The sequence below is a fragment of the Lissotriton vulgaris genome, chromosome 9 (genome assembly GCF_964263255.1).
Source record: "Lissotriton vulgaris chromosome 9, aLisVul1.2, whole genome shotgun sequence".
Lineage (NCBI taxonomy): Eukaryota > Metazoa > Chordata > Amphibia > Caudata > Salamandridae > Lissotriton > Lissotriton vulgaris.
Window position 1 is genome coordinate 830,459,022 of NC_141697.1, and position 18,233 is coordinate 830,477,254.

At 47.3% G+C, this 18,233-nt stretch overlaps 1 protein-coding gene across 1 annotated transcript in view; it reads right to left on the reverse strand.

Annotated features, from left to right (window-relative positions):
• Nucleotides 1-18,233, reverse strand: part of LOC147692320 (sulfotransferase 6B1-like) — a 273,121-nt gene that overhangs the window by 93,910 nt on the left and 160,978 nt on the right. Inside the window, exon 4 of the mRNA XM_086938569.1 lies at nt 6,157-6,283. Coding sequence (XP_086794695.1) covers nt 6,157-6,283 — 127 coding nt within the window. The remainder of the gene's footprint in view (nt 1-6,156; nt 6,284-18,233) is intronic.

The following is an 18,233-nucleotide window of genomic DNA, read 5'->3' on the forward strand; positions in this document are numbered from 1 at the left end:
CGCATGGTGTCTCCCACCGCGCGCTTGATTTATTACGGCTCGGCCGCTCGCTCCCTCATTGTGCGCACGCTGTTTGCCTGCTCGTGGTTAACTTGTTTCTAGCTGTCTTCATATAGTGACCTTCTGTACTTTTGACTATGAACTTCTGTACTTTTGACTATGACTAACTCTGCCTCCTACTGCATACCCTCTACCCCCACTAGAACTTTTCAGCAGCTGTAAGGGCAGTATGAGAAATACACAGATGAAATATTCAGAGACTAGTAAGAAACTATAAAACTCAGGAAGTTTGAGATTTACAATATAATTAATAATTTACTCAGAAAAAATAGACATTAAAATGTCAGAACCTACTCAAAATATTGAGGGACATATAGCAATCTCAGCCAGTCATTCCTTAATTAATGGAATATCAGTTGGACAAAATCTTCTAACTAAAAGGATAATGAGAAACATGAGGGTTATAAACCCACCTGGCCCAAAACATACGACACTGTGGGACGTTACACTTGTACTTAGGAATTTATCGTCATGGGGAGATAATTATTTTCTCTAGCTTAAACGCATCTCTTTTAAAATTACTGTTTTATTATGTCTGGTATCTTTTCGAAGAACTTCAGACGTTAAGGCTTTAGACATTTCAAGTAGGGCTTTTCAACCCGAAGGAGTTTGCTTTTACCTAAAGAAAATAACGAAGACCTTGTCCTCTTCTATTTTCAATCCTTTTTTTGCTGCAAATGATAGACTCTGTGTGGTCAAGTGTTTGAAAAAGTATGAGAAAAGGACGAAACATCTAAGGTTGAATGAATCACAACTGTTAATTTCTTATAGATCTCCTCATAAAGGAATCTCTTCCCCAAACCTAGCCAGGTGGGTTAAAAACGTTATGCATGAAAGTGGTGTTGATGTATCCATTTTTGGTGCTCATTCCATAAGAGGTGCTTCAGACTCAAAAGCCTTTTGTTTAGGAGGAGGGTTACAAGACATCCTTAGGGCTGCAGATTGGTCTAATGATAGTATGTTTAGAGCGTGTTATTTCAGACCAATACCTAATGTGATTGATAATGTTCTTGGCGCACTTTAAACTTGCATAATATGGTCTCCGTGTCTTGCCATAAAATTTAGATTTTTCACAGCCTGCTGGGCAGAAAATCTGGATTTTATTAAGGACACGGAGGTTAATATTATCCCACCTCTTTTTTCTCAAACCCTCCCAGTTGATTGATTTTACGATGTTTACTTTTTTTCTTTCAGAATAAATTTGTTTGCTTAAATCTGGATTTTGATTATGGAGTTTGGATCTTCAACTTTTGATCCTCAAGTTTATCTCACGTTGATCTTTCTTTGCAGTTGGACAAAGAAGGATGAGAGATGGTTTCTAAGGAACTTTATTCTTACGCAGAATGTTCATTGAAGTTCTGTATTCTTCAATTGTTGCTACTGAGCCGTGGTAATAAAGGAGATTTGCATAATATTAGCCTCTGTGTCCTTAATAAAATCCAGCTTTTCTGGCCAGCAGGCTGTGAAAAATCTAAATTGTGCTCAACAGTCACTGTACCTGGGCAAAGATAATACATGACTATCATAAAAGCCCAGGAGTGTGTTTTATTCTCTAAATGATCTCTCCGCTTGCACAACAAGCTATTGCCAGTGAGACCAAAGAACCCTAATAAGCCAAATACAAGGGGTCAAAACAAATGGGAAAAAGCATTAGAAACACTGTTGAGACTACATTTGCAGTAAGAACGCAATTGTTACCAAGCATATTCCTTTACCACGCATGCCTTTACAACGATTTCCGTTGTAAAGGTGGTAAAAGCATATGCATTGTAGAGGGAGTCAGCGCTTTAGACTTGGAGCATATGCGTGGGGGGTGGGAGGTTTTGGAGACTTCCTGCCTGGACTTCCTGCTTCCTTCCCTCCTTCCACACTGCTTGGTTAGAAGATTTTTGGGCAGGGTTGGAGTCGGGGAGTTTTCAGGGCCGGTGTTGTGTAGTTTTAACTGTTGTAGGCAAGGTTTTAGGGCTCATTGCATGGGGATGGGGGTGTAACTTTTACCACTAATTTACTTTTACTAATCATGTCTTTACAACGTAATTTGTTTTAAAGGCATGCGGGGTGAAGACCATGTTGTTAAGGCATGCAAAGTAATCGCATGCGTGATTGCATCATACAACCAGTACAAGTACCAGTTCCTGAACACCCAGCACCTGAATGGTCTCCCCCCCCCACTTTGAACTGTGTAACACCAAGCACAAAGTGTCTGCCATCCTACTTGGACCAGTCTCCCCAATCATCTCAGCCCTACGTGAGTACAGACAGCCCAGCAAGAGGCCCAGGTAGAAGCTCAAATAACGCCATGGCACCAACCAGTGCCACGCACAGGAGTTTCAAGAACCCTACAAACCTGATCACTGATTTCTACCGACTTTCCAAGGTGCGCTAGACAGCAGTTGCCACGATGTAACAAGAAAGAGACCCTCAGCAATTGACATCACAGCGTCTCACAATGCTAATGGAGAAACCAGTAGAGAAGTGGCAAGGGAATCAGAACCCTTAAATGATGAAGAAGGAGAAGTCAAGTATCGCTCTCAACTCACTCCTCAGGGCCAACCCAGTAGGCAGGGAACCAGGATAATACAGGGGGATTAACTAGGACCGAACACATTATAATTACACCACTCTATGACAAGCTGGAGCCTAGAAACCCTCATGGAGCCCTCCACTCAGCCCTACAACCAGCAGGGCAGTTTCAAATTGCATCTCTACCTGGCACTTCCAGCCCTGCACCTCATATTGTTCCCAGGCACTTGGGCTGTGAAAAAGAAGCAGGGATGGTGTGGATGCCCCGTTCTACCAACACGCCCTCCTTGGTGCAGACTTTGGCTAGTCCAAGCCCTCCTAGGTGCAGGCCTTGGCGAGTCCAAGCCGTCTTGCTTCCATTGAAGGAGCAGAAATGTTATAGATCTAGTAACAGATCAAATGAAGGACCAAGTGTCAACTATAGTCAGGGTTAGAACGTACTCAATTTCATCAAGAAGATCAATGAGCCCCATATTATCCAGCTCTTCACCTAGCTCTTCACTTGTGGGAGGAGCCCATACAACAAGAGAAGCAAAAGTAAAGGCAACTATAAATGAAACAACATCACAAAGTTGATTTGACCATTTGTTAGAAAGCAGCTCAATCAACTTGAAACTATTGAACGATTACACATTGCCAAATGACCCTAGCCACATACTGACCTAAATATCAAATAACCATGAAGCAAACATTTCGCCTGTAAAGATGGGCAATCTTTCAATTTCTAACATGCCCATTGAAGAAACATTGGGTGTTAGTCTTGCACCTCCTTTGCCTTTAGATCCAGGCACCTCCTTTGCAGAGAACCTTAAAGCATAAAATCATCCTAGCTGCACAGGTCAAGGCCATACATTTTCCGACACCTTGTTCTCTTTAGAAAGGGTACTGAGCTCAAAATGTGCATTACTTAATAATATGGTCCATCACAGTGATCAAAGCACTGATCTCCTAATGCTCATATGGTCATAAAACCACTCAAGCAGGAAGTATCAACACTTACTGGTGTAAGCACCCGGCCTGCCTCCCCATCGAGACCTGATAGAGCAACCAAATATGTTCCTGCTCTGCTAATGTCTGGAGGAATCCCAGAACTACAGCGGATAGTGCACCAGCAGGAGATCTGGGAGGTAAAGAGTGAACCCAATGACTGGCACCTAATGAGTGACGGGCACCCTAGTCCCCGAACCTGCAGTGCAGCAAATACAAGCCGTGATATTCCATCCGGCGAAGGACTGAAGCTACAGGCAGTAACCAAACTACCAACAGAGGCCGCAAAGAAGACTAGTCCTGCAAGCCAGATGCTAGATCCTGCAACACACAAAGCAGCAACCAATAAACCAGTGCAGAGACCAGCAATAGTGGGAAAAAGAAGGATTTGACTGCAGGGAAGGCTCAAAGTAAAGTGGAGGAGATCACAACTAAAAACTAGATCAATGGATTAAGAAGAGACCTTTAATCTAAATGATCTATTTGCCGAACCTTTGGAAGGCTAAGAGGAAAAACGGCTATACCCAATATTCAGTATATCGACTACACAAATTTATAATCGACCAGTGGCGGTAGAAGAGGAAGTAGAGAACATCCCATAACAAAAAGTGGCACCTAGAAGGAAAAAGAAAGCAAAGAAAACCAAAGCAGCCGGAAGACGTGCATTAAAAGGGAAGAGAGGCTGTGAAAACAGGTGTCCTCCATCAGGTGTAAGGACAAGCAGCATTGGTGTACAAGCAATATCTTCATGAACCGTAATAGATCAAGGAACTCCATACCCTCTCGTGGAAGAAATCAGCAATGCCTCTCTTCTGGGCCCAGCGCCATTAAATCCTTGTGCAAGAGAGTTCCCTCCATCACACGTATAACTAACGGGAGAATCTGAACTATCACTCCAAGGTCCCTCCACTCCCATCTTTAGAGATATCGCCCTTGTAGCAATGAAATTAATCTTCATCAACCTCTTCCCAGACCTCAGCGTCCAGCCTTATTGAACCGTGCACCTTTTCTGGAGGAGTTCCGGGCCATCTCTGCACTTTCCACAATATCATTGCAGGACATAAAACTATTCAACCTGGGTAATCGGAATTCTACAACATTTCAGGCAATGGGAGATAGAGAGCAGCGAAGTAGAGTTTTACACACCGGTAATCTCTAGGTTGATCAACAACAATATAGATTACCTAGATGTGCTAGACATGCTCCAGCATAGTCTATGATCATCAAAAGGAATCGAGTGTGGTACTACGCAGGCAACAAGAACTTCAAGAACTGCAGGGTCCTTGAAAACGGCCAGCAGGCAGCACCTGCCAGGCATGCTAAGTAATGCAAAAACCTTAACACTGACCAAGTGCAGCTCTACTGCCGTTAGAACAGTCGCCACCAGACAGGATAAAAATCCTGCTCCCAGAATAGAGGCGGCCAATTGACAATGGTTGCCAAAAGCTCTTAGCAGATCTGAGAAAACTTGGCCTAGAGCTGGCACAACTCCACTTTCACGTCTTTAAAGGAAAGAAAGCACTTGTTTCCTGGTTACACCCTCAAGCTCACACGGACTATGAAAATGTTCACATCACATCAGGCAACACTGGCTGTAAAAGGAACTCCCTTGTGTGTGGATGTCCAACTTGTGAAAGAGCAAAATGAAGTCATTCAAAGTGTCATTAACCATAGGGTTAAGGAGGCTGCCCCACTGCCTTATGCTGAATGCTGTAATGGGTAGGAGCAAAATAGAAATGATACAACAACAGACCCATAGGGAAAATCGGTGGTTGAAAGCCCCTTTAAGTAAGCATATTATAGACATTATTTTAGTAAAATCAAAAGGTCTTGGCTAATGTCAGACCTTCAAATGGATAAGGAGACAATGAATAAAAAGCAGGGGAAGGAGGAGCATCTGAGGGGATGGGGATTTGATGGAGCAAGCAGAGTATAAGAGACAGCGAGAAAAGACACACACTCCCATAGAGTGTTGGCAGAAAACAAGGTAGTTCTTGAATGCAAGCAGTGACAAGATACTATCATGCAACCAACAGGATGGTAAAGAAACTATGCTGCAGATGAGGAATAAGCACAAGATGAGGAAGAAAAGACACTGAATATGAAGCAAGTAAATGAAACGTACACCAAAGCTAGCCAGTGTTACGCACAGGGTTGACTTCAAGCCTCTGTAAGCATTGGTAAGGTGTACAATGGGTCTTCACCAACATACAGCTTCACAGACCGCTATAATCTGTCTACTTGAGACCAAAACAGTATATACATTAACCATGTGATGGGTACTGTTAAGGGCCATAAAGAGGAAGGGCAGTAAGACACAGAGCCTCTATTTCCCCATCTTCAGGCCACTTAACAGCTTAGCTTGGCTAAATGTGTTACATATTTGTAGGACAATCTTTTAAGGCCTATGCAATAAAGTGTCATCGGGTGCTAAAATGACAATAAAAACAAATCATTATCGATACTGATGGGGTCTTCTCTGGATCTTCATTCTAGTAAAATAATGTATAGGGATAAAACAATAGCCAAGCACAAAATGACAGTCCGCTAACCCTGGTGCTTAATCCTGAAAATGCAGTATCATACCTTCTCCTGCCATAAACCTCGTAAAAAACTCATCCCATGACGTGAAGGTTGGCAACATAGGGTTCTTGTTGTAGAAGTGGAAATAAGACACAGCTGTGTCCTTTGGGTTTCTGAAGATCACCAGCATCTGAAAAGAATGACAAAAGACATCTTTAAAAAAAAATATATTTTTTCCTAATTAGTTACAACAATTTGTTTCAATCGGGTCAGTGCATTTTTAAGGCCTGTAAGCAAAAATTTGTGGTGATGGTTTAAGTTACTAATCCTTAGAGCTCTATTTAACATCACACCACCATCCAGAAGTACCTCTACTTCTACTTCTCTTGTAAGGTCACAGCATGACACAGTGGGCAATGGGAACTGCCTGACAGACATGACATTCTGAGGAAATTCCTTGCTGGCAATGTTCCACACAGCAATGCTGCAGTCCTCCCTCTATCTGACCACAGGCTGGCAACCTAGCCCTCTCTCATGATGCCTGAGCATGCACCTTGCCAACTTGCCAGACTCTCACCAGAGCCTTCTCAGATGGTCATTGAGACCCTGGTAGCATCCTGGATATCCTTAGGAGCCCAAAGACAATACTCTCTTCCCCAGTTACAATGTGCTGGACAGAGAAAAAGCTTCTATTCCAATCCTCTTGCTAACCCAACTGTGTCTTCAGAAACTGGGGACAGGCAGTCGAAGTGCTCATGACCTGCATTGGCGATGTAGGAAAACAGCTATCAGGGGGTTTTCCCTTAACCTTTGACCCGGTATCTACATTTACACCAGTGCTGACGAGCAATGAGCCACATGTTGGAAATGCGAGGAATCTCGAGCAATGGGCTTTCTAGGACGTAGGGCAGGCACCATGTGTCCTTTGCTGTTTGCAACATGAAAGGGCTCAGCATAGACGGGAGCATCAGATTTTCATCTTCTAGGCTGTTCACTGATATCAGTTCCATATAGGCAGTGGTACTGAAGCGGAGTAAACAAGCACTTAATGCCGTACCTTCATGTATATGAATAGGTACTTGTACTTTAGTTTTTTTGTATTTCATTGTTGCTACAAATGAACTGCGATTCTTTAATGGCATTGATGCAGCCCATGTATACATTAGACTTTGATGCAGTAAGTCGGGGCAAAGGAGATAGTTCATTGTATTTCTCCTCAGGCATAATGTTTATTGATGCACCACTATTGCTAATAAAAGGTATTCAGCAACCATTTACTGTTAGTGTGATTTTCGGACATTTAAATGTTGTTGGTGCTCTGTCATGTTAACTTTTCTTTGACCAGCATTTTTCCTCACATGCAGCAGGTCCAACATCAGCAGTTGTCTCCGAGGTAAACATTGACATTGTACAACATCTTCTTCACTTCCTGTTGACACTGATACTGAAGGACTGCTTCACAAAAATGTAGATGATGATCTACTTCGTTTGGTATCGACTTGCCTTGGTTGGTGTTGTAGCTTGGCCTTGTGGGTGTGTGTCAAAAGTTGCTTCTGGAATGTTTGGGCATCCATTTTGTCTTTGCGCCATGACGCATCTACTTTTTTCTTCTACTTGCAGACCATTACAAAAGGATTTCCCTTCCCACAGCCTTTACACATCTGTCCAATGGCAGGACATTACCTTTGTGTGGAAACGAAAATCCACACCTGAAACACAACTTCTTTTTCTGTGGGGACATCACTCAGCGTTTCCCTGCCTTGTGCTTGACTCACTCTGGGCATCTCCTGCCTCCATGTCAGCAAGTTGTCGATCGGCACGCTCCTCAGCTCTGGCAGCCATGAGAACATGCTCTAGTTTAAGAGTTTCCCTCAGCATTCGTCGTCTAAGTCATCTGAAATTAATCTGAAAGGCATCCATCAATAACTCTGAGGACATAGTTTCCTCATGGGAAACAGCAATAAAAACGGGGTCGGAACAACTTGTGCCATTACAACGCAAGCGTAACCATGCTTGCCTTTACCACTCATATGCCTTTATCATGCCTATTCCTTTGCCATGCATGTCTTTACAACAATTTCTGTTGTAAAGCCAGTAAAGGCATATGTGTAATAAACACAGTCAGGTCTCTAGATAAAAGAGAACTGGGCAGGGGTGGGAGTTGTTGGAGAGGGACTTCCTGCCAGGACGAGATTGGGATGCAAGGAACGAATCACGACACAGCTTGGTGAGTAGCTTTCTGCTTTTAGGGCTGGGTTCAGGTATTTTTCACGGCTGGGGACCGGTTTTAGGGCCCAGGGCGGGGGCTGGGTTAATTTTAGGGATGGGGTTGGTATCGTTAGGTCTCGGCCTAACGTACACTGCGCAGCAGTGTTCGCGCAGCCAGAGTCCTTTTCTCAGGGTTTTGAAAATGGACCTAGAAAATGACAGCTCTCGTGCGTGCTCATTTTCTTTGGTCCATTTTCATTGGGCTTTGCGTGCGTGTAGTTTTTCAACAGAACACGCAATAGGCCATGGGCGGTCGCATAGCTCCGCCCATGACCTTTTGGTGTCTGTTACGCGCACCGACGGCCATATGTCTTCAATTATCGCGGCCAGCCGCGGGGGCGATAATTGAAGACATATGCTTCGCAGTGGTGCACGCGCGTGCACCACTCGCAGGCTTTTTTTTTTACAAAAGGATCGCTTTCGCGATCGCTTGTAGTGGCGCTTTTTTTTTTACAATAGGATCGCTTTCGCGATCACTTGTTTCTCTTTTGCTAAAGTTTTTTCCTAGCAACCTGTGGAGTGTATGAGTCTATCATTAGTTTCGATTTATGTGCTTTTTTAATATTTCTCTTCTGATGAAAGTTGTTTTTTGTTATCCCCTTCTCTCTCACATTGGTCTTGCCTAGCTCTTTCTAGCTCCTTCTCCTTCCGCATAGCTGCACAGTTCTTTAAACCAGTTCGTAAAATGTCAGCTGCAGCACTGGCTCGCCACTTCTGTGCATAAAGCTTCCTCAAAGCGAGCACAGCTGCGCCTGTCCAGGTATGATCCATACCAGTGGCTGAGATGCAGCGCTTGAAGCCCTTTGCGCCGTCCCGTGCTGCGTACACTCACGTAAGATCGCACCACTCTCTTCTCCCTGAACTACAACATAGCACTCATCTACCCGCCACGCACCCACACACTCCTCCCATCTACCCGCCATGCACACACACTCATCCCATCTACCCGCCACGCACACACACACACTCCTCCCATCTACCCACCACTCACTCTGGTAGGTTTCCACTTCTTAGAACTAAGAGCCATCTTCCACATGGGGGTCTTGCAGAGAATAGATACCAGTGTTTACTTTTCAAACCTGCCGGCCCAGCTATCGCTGTATGGGATATAATATTTCTCTAGTGTGCAACAGGGGGCTCGCTTTTGGTACTGGAGTATTAATTTCAGGCTGGATGCAGTGCTCCTGTTCCTCATATTACAGGATAGGTAACATTTAGCTCAGTGCTTCATTTGTAGATAAATAAGTGCCAGAGACCTAGTTTTTAAGGCTGGTACCAGTATTATGGCTCAGGGCGGGAGGCTGGGATGTTTTAGGGATTGGTCCAGGGTAGGTTTTAGGGCTGGGGCAGTTTTAGGGCTGAGGGAGGGAGGCTGGGCCATTTTTAGGGATGGGGTCGTTTCAGGGTAGGGTGCTGGGTTTTAGGCTCAGGGCAGGGGGCTAATGCAAAAACAACAGTTGATGGACAGAATGCAGAACAATGTCATACATTTACGCCAGTACAGAGATCCAGGCCTAAATCCATCGTTTTTTTGCTCACCATGCCATTCCAGTTTGAAACCAGCCATATGCAAATCAGTCTTGACCCTGTGCCCCATGGGAACAGTCCAGCCTGAATTGCCAAGACAGGTCCTCCCTGGACTAGAAACAAGCATCCTAGGACCGGGTTCAGGCTTTCAGCCCCTATCAGCCAGGATAGCTTGATTCCAGTGGCATGGAGAGCATGGGGCTCATGTCTGAGCATACCCGTCCTACTTGGGGTGACAAATGCAAAAACAGCAGTTGATGTACAGAATGCAGAACAATGTCATACATTCACGCCAGTACAGTTTTGACCCTGTGCCCCATGGGAACAGTCCAGCCCGAACTGCCAAGCCACATTCTCCCTGGACTGGAAACAAGCATCCTAGGGTAATGGTCTGCAAGTAGAAGAAAAAAGTAGATGCATTGGCGCAAAGACAAAATGGATGCCCAGACATTCCAGAAGCAATGAGTTACTTACCATTGGTAACGATGTATCTGGTAGAGATGATTCTAGAAGCAGATTAATTCACGTAGAATTATCCCCAGGCGTGAGACTGGATCCGGAAAACTCTTTGCCACAGCATCCTTGCGTGCCTGGGGAGGTGTGGAACCACGCAACTCCTCCCAGTTGTCGTCCGTGTACGTGACGTCAGCGAGGTCACATAAGCCCCACCCTGGAGCGCCTACATCAGTTTTCTTCGGAGAACTTTTCCGCGCCACAACGCGGAGCCATCAGAAAAAACTGTAGGAGTATGGGAACAGTGTGCAAAAGAGCAGAAAAATTGGAAAGAGGAATGGTGATGAACAACTACATAAGGAACAGTGTCAACACTGCAGCACCCAAAGGCAGGGAAAAAAAGAAAGAACAGAGCACAGCCCTGAGCAGCCACAGTGCCAGTATGTAGACAGCCCCCCACCCTGGAGACAGGCAACACATGCAAAATGTTATGACAACATGTAGCAGGACTACAACTCCAACCAGGAACAACGAAGGGGAACCGGAGTCAGGACAAACAGTAACGACAACCTCCAAGGCAACCACAGCACATAGTGCGACAACCCCCCAACGAAACAGGACAAAGGCACGGTCGTAGGGCCCCAACCCAGAGGGTTAGCAGAGGGGTCAGCACCCGTAGTAACCAAAGGGGAGAGGAAGGGAAAGGAGAGAAGGCAAGCTTCGACCCTGGACCAGGGCATGGGGGCACAGGAGCACCCATAAACCCATCCTGCAATGCGCCATGAGGAGGAAAAGAACAAGAACAAGACGTATCCTCCTGTCAAAAGAGCGAAAGAATGCACTCACAGAAGGCATACCCACCCACCAGGAGGCAAGTGCAGAAGACCAAGATTCATCGTTACCAAAGGTAAGTAACTCGTATATCTGATAGAGACTACTGGCTGCAGATTCCTTCACGTAGAATAGATACCGTAGCAATACACACAGGGAAGGAGGGTCTGCAAAAGGACCCCATCAGCCTGGATATCACAAAGGGCCCCACAGGGGACTAGAGCCACAGACAAGGAGAAAAGTCCCATCCCTGCCAGGCAAGAGGAACCCCTACATGCAGAACACCACCGTCCCCAAAATGTATGGAGGAAAAAAAGAAGACCGAAGAAGCCTGTACACTCACAACAGGAGAGCCAAGGGCAAGGCCAGAGAGGCCGAAGCACCCCACTCCATTACAGGGCAACAGTGCTTTCATACAATGCCAGGACAAGGAAGAGGAAGAAGAAAGCCTAGAGGGCCCAAGGAAATGAGGGAAAAGAAGGCGAGCCCCCCCCCCCCCCTAGACGGAAGGCAACAGACCAGACAGAGCGGCCTCCACAGTAAGAAACCGCCAGAAGCAAGAAGAACAGCCCGGGGCCCCAAGAAGACCAGACAGGCGACTCCTGACAAGGGAGAAACACAGAATCATCCCAGCCCGCAGGACAGGAGCGGGAAGGTGAGGAAAGGCCCGGACACACCACTACGAGGGGTCCGTGCACACGGCCCAAAGAAGTAATAGCAACATACATAAACATCACAGAGAGCATGAGCCAGAAGGCGACCTGAACTCCCTAGCAGAGAGCAAGCTATATAACAGCTACCACTACCCCACATAGGGTAAGCCAAGTCCCAAGACATGGGAACCCTCTTTGGAAGAAACTTCCGCAGCTGAGGAAAGAACGAAAGAGCCACGGGGAACCCCCCCCCCTCCCATGGAAGGCTTGTCAAGCAGCCCAAGAGAAAAAAGAAGGCCTAATCTGAGGGCAAAGTCCGTACAGACAATTCCAGCAAAAACACACGCTCAACAGAGGGGCGTCCAGCAGCCAACAGCGCCACAGTCCCAGCAAGGAGGACTCGAGTGGCCAAAAAACATACCACAGCAAGGGCAACCAGCTCAAAAGTAGGTCCAGAACCAACTCAACTCAGCAATCACTGAGGAGCGGAAGGAGGAGGAGGAGGAGGATAAGGAGGAGGAGTAGGATGGAGTAGGATGGAGCCCTGCCAAGAACCTTTGAATGGCAGAGTCTGCCAGGGCATGGAACAACAGGGTGCCATAGAATGGAAGATCAATCAGCCCCTCTCGAACATTTTCACACGCTGTCCCGAAGCCAAGCATGGCGACGGAGGCCGACTGTGGAAGCCATGGCCTGGCCCAGCACCTCCGAGATGTCCAGAGCGGAGCAGAGAATTAGCGCCGCTAGTTCCCGGCCATCCAACGCATGATGCCGTAAGTCCACCTGAACAGTCTCCTGCGAAGCTGCGGATCAGTGGATCCCAAGGACTCAGCCGAGTCCCACAAACAAGAGGTGGCCCTAGCCAACACACATAAGGTGTTAAGGGCCACAGGGCAGCGCTGGTCGAGGCAAACATGTTGCGCCCCCAAGAGTCCAGCCAGTGAGCCTCCCTGGATGGCGGAGTCAACAGTGGAGGGAAAAGCAGTCCGCAAGAGTGGACTTGAGGAAGAGGGGTGGAGGGAAAGACATGCCGGGTCACGTGGCGCCGGAAGGTGCAGAAGGTGTTGAGGTACCGGATCCCCGGAGGCGGGGAGCCTCCAGGACCCCGTCAGGGAAGAAAGAAACGAACACTCAAAGGGCAGTAACAGCTCCCTCCCACCAGAGCCCTGGTGGAGAACCTCCAAGAGCTGGTCTGCCGGAAAATGAGCAACCGGGTCAACCATGCGCAGAATGCCCACAGCCATGGACACCGCATGAGTGAAGGCCGCACCGCCTCCGTAGGGCCCCGCGGTGGAGAAAGCAGCTCCTCCGTGGTCGACGGTTGTAAACTAAGGGGTCCGTCCCCAAAGCCAAGGGGGGCGGGCAAAGGCGAGACTTGGAAGTCAGAAGGGACCGAAGAGTGGGGGCCCTGTCGCTCCTCCGGCAAGCACCCAGGCCTCAGGAATGGCGGGGAGCCACCCTTTGATGACGCAAGTGAAAAAGCCACCACGTGGCGACCTGTCTCCGGGTAGGATGATACCAGTATGTACCCAACCTCCAGAGAAGAGGGAGAGTCCGAAGACGAATCCGCGACTCAACGCCTGTCTGGAGCCGTAGAGTCCGCCGCCTGAGGCAGGATTTCAAAGCCATCTGGCGCCGAAGGAAACACCCGATGGGGCTCCTCCAAGCCACACCGCGCCGGGGACCGGAGCGGGCCGGATCCTAAGTGGCGAAGGGGTGGTGCCGGGACGGCGCCGACTTGCCCTCGGCCGAGGCAGCTGCCTGTGAGGAGGAACAAGTGGGACAAGGGGAGTGACACAAAGCCCTCCACCAGCCTCCGCCCAGCATGTGACGGAGGTGGCCCAGCGACCCATGCGGCGCAGCCAGGACGGACTCCACATCCGACTCACCCTCCGAGGAGGCAGCCGCCTGCGTGGAGAGACAAGAGAGGCCCAGAGGAGGACGAGGGGTCCCCATCCAGCCTCGACCCTGAACGGGCGAGAGGGTCCACCGACCCCTGTTGCGCCGCCTGGTCCAGCAGCTGCCGGTGCCGTAGCGTCGTCACCTCAGCCTTAGACAGAACCACCCTGTCCAAGGACCGAGAGAGGCTCGGGGATGCGACCCGAGCTCCGGCAACCTCCCATGACACCACAGGGACTCCCCCGGGAGTTTACAGCGAGGCATAGGCGACGTGGTCCGAAGAAGGGACCCACGAAGGGCCGCACCCCAACAGCACCACATCCTCCAAGTCTGGAGCTGAACCAGTCGGCACCAGAGCCGCCAGCGACGCCGCAGAGGGCCCCTCAAAATGCAAGGGATCCGCTGACGCCCCAGGAGGGGAAGGCGGAGGAGACGCCAGCGAGACCTGCAAAGCCGCCGCATGTGCCTCCATTTGAACTCTCGATGACCCGCACCGGGAAATGGTGGATAGGAGGACAACACGCGGGCCGCATCACCCGCGGAGAGCCCACGCCCCCGGCAGGCTGAACACCAGCCTCAGGGGACAAACTGCGACACTAACTCACCGGGGAGCGACGCTCTCGCGACATCGGAGAGGGACGAGGACGCCGAGGACGGCCGTATCTGAAATCGTCTGCCAAGGCTGAACGAGGGGATGAAGCCGACCTTGAGAGACGCGCCGAGAGTAGTTTCATACGGCGCTCCCGTCTCGACTTCGGGTTCAAATGTTGGCACGCCTCACAATCAGTGGTGCTGTGATTATCCCCTAAACACCACATACAAATGAGGTGAGGGTCCGTCGCTGACATAAGACGCCCACATGACATGCAAGACTTGAAGCTCGTAGGCATTCGCACACAGTTCCACCAAAAAATAGCACAATAACGGAGGAAAAAAGGTCCCAAACAGGCCCGAACAGAGACCAGATCCGCGTTGCACGCGGAAAAGGATAAAACTGACGTAGGCGCGCCGGGGTGGGGCTTATGTGACCTCGCTGACATCACGTACGTGGACGACACTTGGGCAGAGTCACATGGTGCCGCCCCTCCCCAGGCGCGCAGAGATGCTGTGGCAAAGAGTTGTTTTTTTACGGATCCGGTCACATGCATGGGGATAATTCTACGTTAAGGAATCTGCGGCTAGTAGCCTCTATCAGATAGCCAGGATAGCTTGATTCCAGGGAGGACCTGGCTTGGCAGTTCGGGCTGGACTATTCCGATGAGGCACAGGGTCAAGACTGATTTGCATATGGTTGGGTTTGAACTGGAATGGCATGGTGAGCAAAAAAACGATGGATTTAGGCACAGATCTCTGTACTGGGGTGAATGTATAACATTGTTCTGCATTATCTATCTTTTTCTTGACTTCCTGAACTCCTAGGGCAATTGTGAATTACTCATTTCATTGATTTCACACAGGAACTGCAGTTATCCTTGTTCTATGGCAAAAGCACGCTCTACACGTAGTTGTGGTAATTCTATGGACGGCAATTCAGTGGAAGACTATAACCCGTTCAGCGATTTACAGGAAAATATGGAAGATGTAGATTCTGGTCTTCCACATACAGGTAGTGTGACGCCTACTATGCCTCGTAACATTTCTAAGCTGTCATCTAAAATTCCCTCTGCCTCAGCCGCTGTTGCAACTAAACATGTCAAGAAAGATCCACCTTCTCCTTCTAATTCCTCAACCTCATTATCTATGGAAATACTTCTTGAAGAAATACGTGCTCTCAAGCCTTACATGGAGGAAACAAATATTCGTCTCCAAGGTCTTGAGGATAAATGGTCCCACATGGAACAAAAAGTTATACACCTGGAACAAAGTGTTGACTCTGTTCACGTTGTTACTAGTCTAATTACTTCCTTGCCTTTGGAGATTTCACACCTTAAACAACAAGTGGAAAATTTGGAATCTTTTACGCTTTAAATCAAAACCGAAATAAAGAATTGGATTGAATTGAATATAATTCACCAATATTCAGAAGAGGTTGACAGAGGACAGCTTCCCTTGATGTTTTGAGTACAGATCTCCCTTCCGGAGAACCTTTCTAACCACCAAACCCCCAGGATTTTTCATACTTTGACATCCTTATCTAACAACAGTGTGTGACTAAAGGGGACTCTCAGTCTTGTGCCCGCCATAGGGCCCTCAATTCAGTACAAACAGGGTAAAAGTGAAAATGAATGGTTCACACGTTTGTGTTTAAACACAGCATGGGGTGCTTGCAGCGCAATAAGTCACTTTTGTATTTCAGTCTCACTACTGAGTACGTCTTCTCTCAGAATTCCTCACATAATGGCCAAGTAGTACTTTCTCAATAACAACAAAGTACTCCCTGACTTTTTAGGGAGCTCATCTACCACCCTAAACAGATGGGCGGATGGGCAACCCAATGATGAAGTATGCGACCTAGGTTGGTGGGTGAGGGTTCATCTGGATGTTTTATAAAAATCAGTTTAACACAAAAGCTAAAGAAATAGAATCCACGTATTCAGGTAATTCCTGGGTGACACTGTTTCAACCATTATTTGTTTGAAAAAGTTACCGAAAAAAACGGTTTTCAGCTTGTAAAGTAGTAGATTTACATATTGTGGACACTCCTACCATCTAGTGTTGGCTCAGAAAGTTACAAGTTGTTGTTCTTCTAAAGAGGTGTTTACATTTCAATGTTCTAGCTTCTGGCGAATTGATTAGGGCATTGTAAAACAATAGCAGTATTAGCTACAAACCTATTGTTACAAGTAGGTAACTTTTCAACAGCCTCTTGTCTTTTTGTGGGTGGCAAAGAAGTATGTGTGTGGAATGTGAGAGTTGACCTTCCGTCCATCAGATTGTCGGCAATTTCTGTTGAGCGGTTGTCAAGTTTGTTGTGCACCCAAAGGAGATGTTCTGCTTATAAGTTGATGATGCCTCGGTCAATGCCAATTTTTTTGTACGAAGTTTGACAACTGTGGAAAATTCATAGCCCCTTGTTCTGTATGAAGTACATAGTAATTATGTTATTTTTTTAAAACACATGCCACTTTGTATTACTGTCTGGGTAGGAATATTTGAGGGCTAATCGAAGTACCACTAGTTCCCAAACTTTGATGTGAAGAAGCATACCTTCCAACTCGCACTGTGCTACCCTGTGACACAAATCTCAGCCCCCATCACACGTCTTCCGGTGATGAGCCGATATCACACGGTGGCAGGGAAACCGAGGTGAAATTCACCATAAATAGTAGTTGTCCAGCTTTTTTCTGAGGTTTTGAACTGCTGACGTCCATTAAGGGGTGGGAAACAACCTCAGGACATCGGCACCAGCCTCAGCAAGCTTTTTTGGGGAGGAAGATTTTGGGAGGGGTGGGGTTCAAAAGTGCCTCATATGGCACGAACCCAGCCTCTTTAAAGGCCCTGCCCCCTCCTCACACTGAGACTGTTCTTCAAGTTGGCAGGTATGAAGAAGGCAATCCTGAAGCGACAACCAGTTCTGTGTAGTTAGGATGCCCAAGTACCCTAATCAATCTGGGAGATGCTTCTGTGTTTATGATCCCCTGTGGCTGTTGTTCAAGAAACTATTTACTTACTTACAAGCCCCTTGTGCTGCTGGTACTACACTTTTTTGTATATTAAAAGTGATGCACCTGCAGCACAAGGGGCTTGTAAATAAGCCTCTACCTTCCGAGTAATACACCTTTGTAATCTACCATTGCAGACTGTGCTAACATGGGGAATCGCCATCACTAGATCAACCCATTTCCATCTCTAGTGGCCATTATCTGGATAGATATTCCTGAAACGGACATGTGTAATGTTGCACTAAAGACTAGGGTAATACAAGATGCCACAGTTCCTAACAGTTTCATTATCATTGTCATATTCAGAGGATCTGACGTCTCATAAAGGGGAAGCACATTTTGAAATATTAGGACTGTATCATTGCTGGGACAAGCTTTCCCTGTCATCGCCTTTAATGTGGCTTCTAGTAAAAATGATGTCTGTTGTGCCTTTTGGGCCCTTTCGTGACCAGGGCTGCTGTTGCTTGTCATTGTTGTCAGAGCCAGTGTACATTTTCTTTGCCTTTGTCCTGGAAGTAGGTCGCACAAGGGCTACTGGAAATATTTGTTCTCTGAGAGATATTTGTTCTCACAGTCAGAGTCTCTCAGGGGCAAAGATATTGTTCTCCACTCCTCACAAGATTTTTTATTACCAAACGGTCCTTCCAAGTTTTTATATCAGAGTCAAAACCCTCAAGGTCTTTGGCCTCCATACCTGAGGAGTCTCACTAGAGTTCTGATACTCCATCTCGGCATCAAGAACCACACTTTGGTACTCTCAGTGCTGATTCGTCTTTTTGAAACAGAAGGCATTGCATGCCAAACAGGCAGAGCTGCTGCTTAACACATGCCCCTCAGTGCTGGGTGGTGCCCACCCTTCATTTATACCCTATTCAGCCTAGGGACTATGAAATTATGTGAAACATGG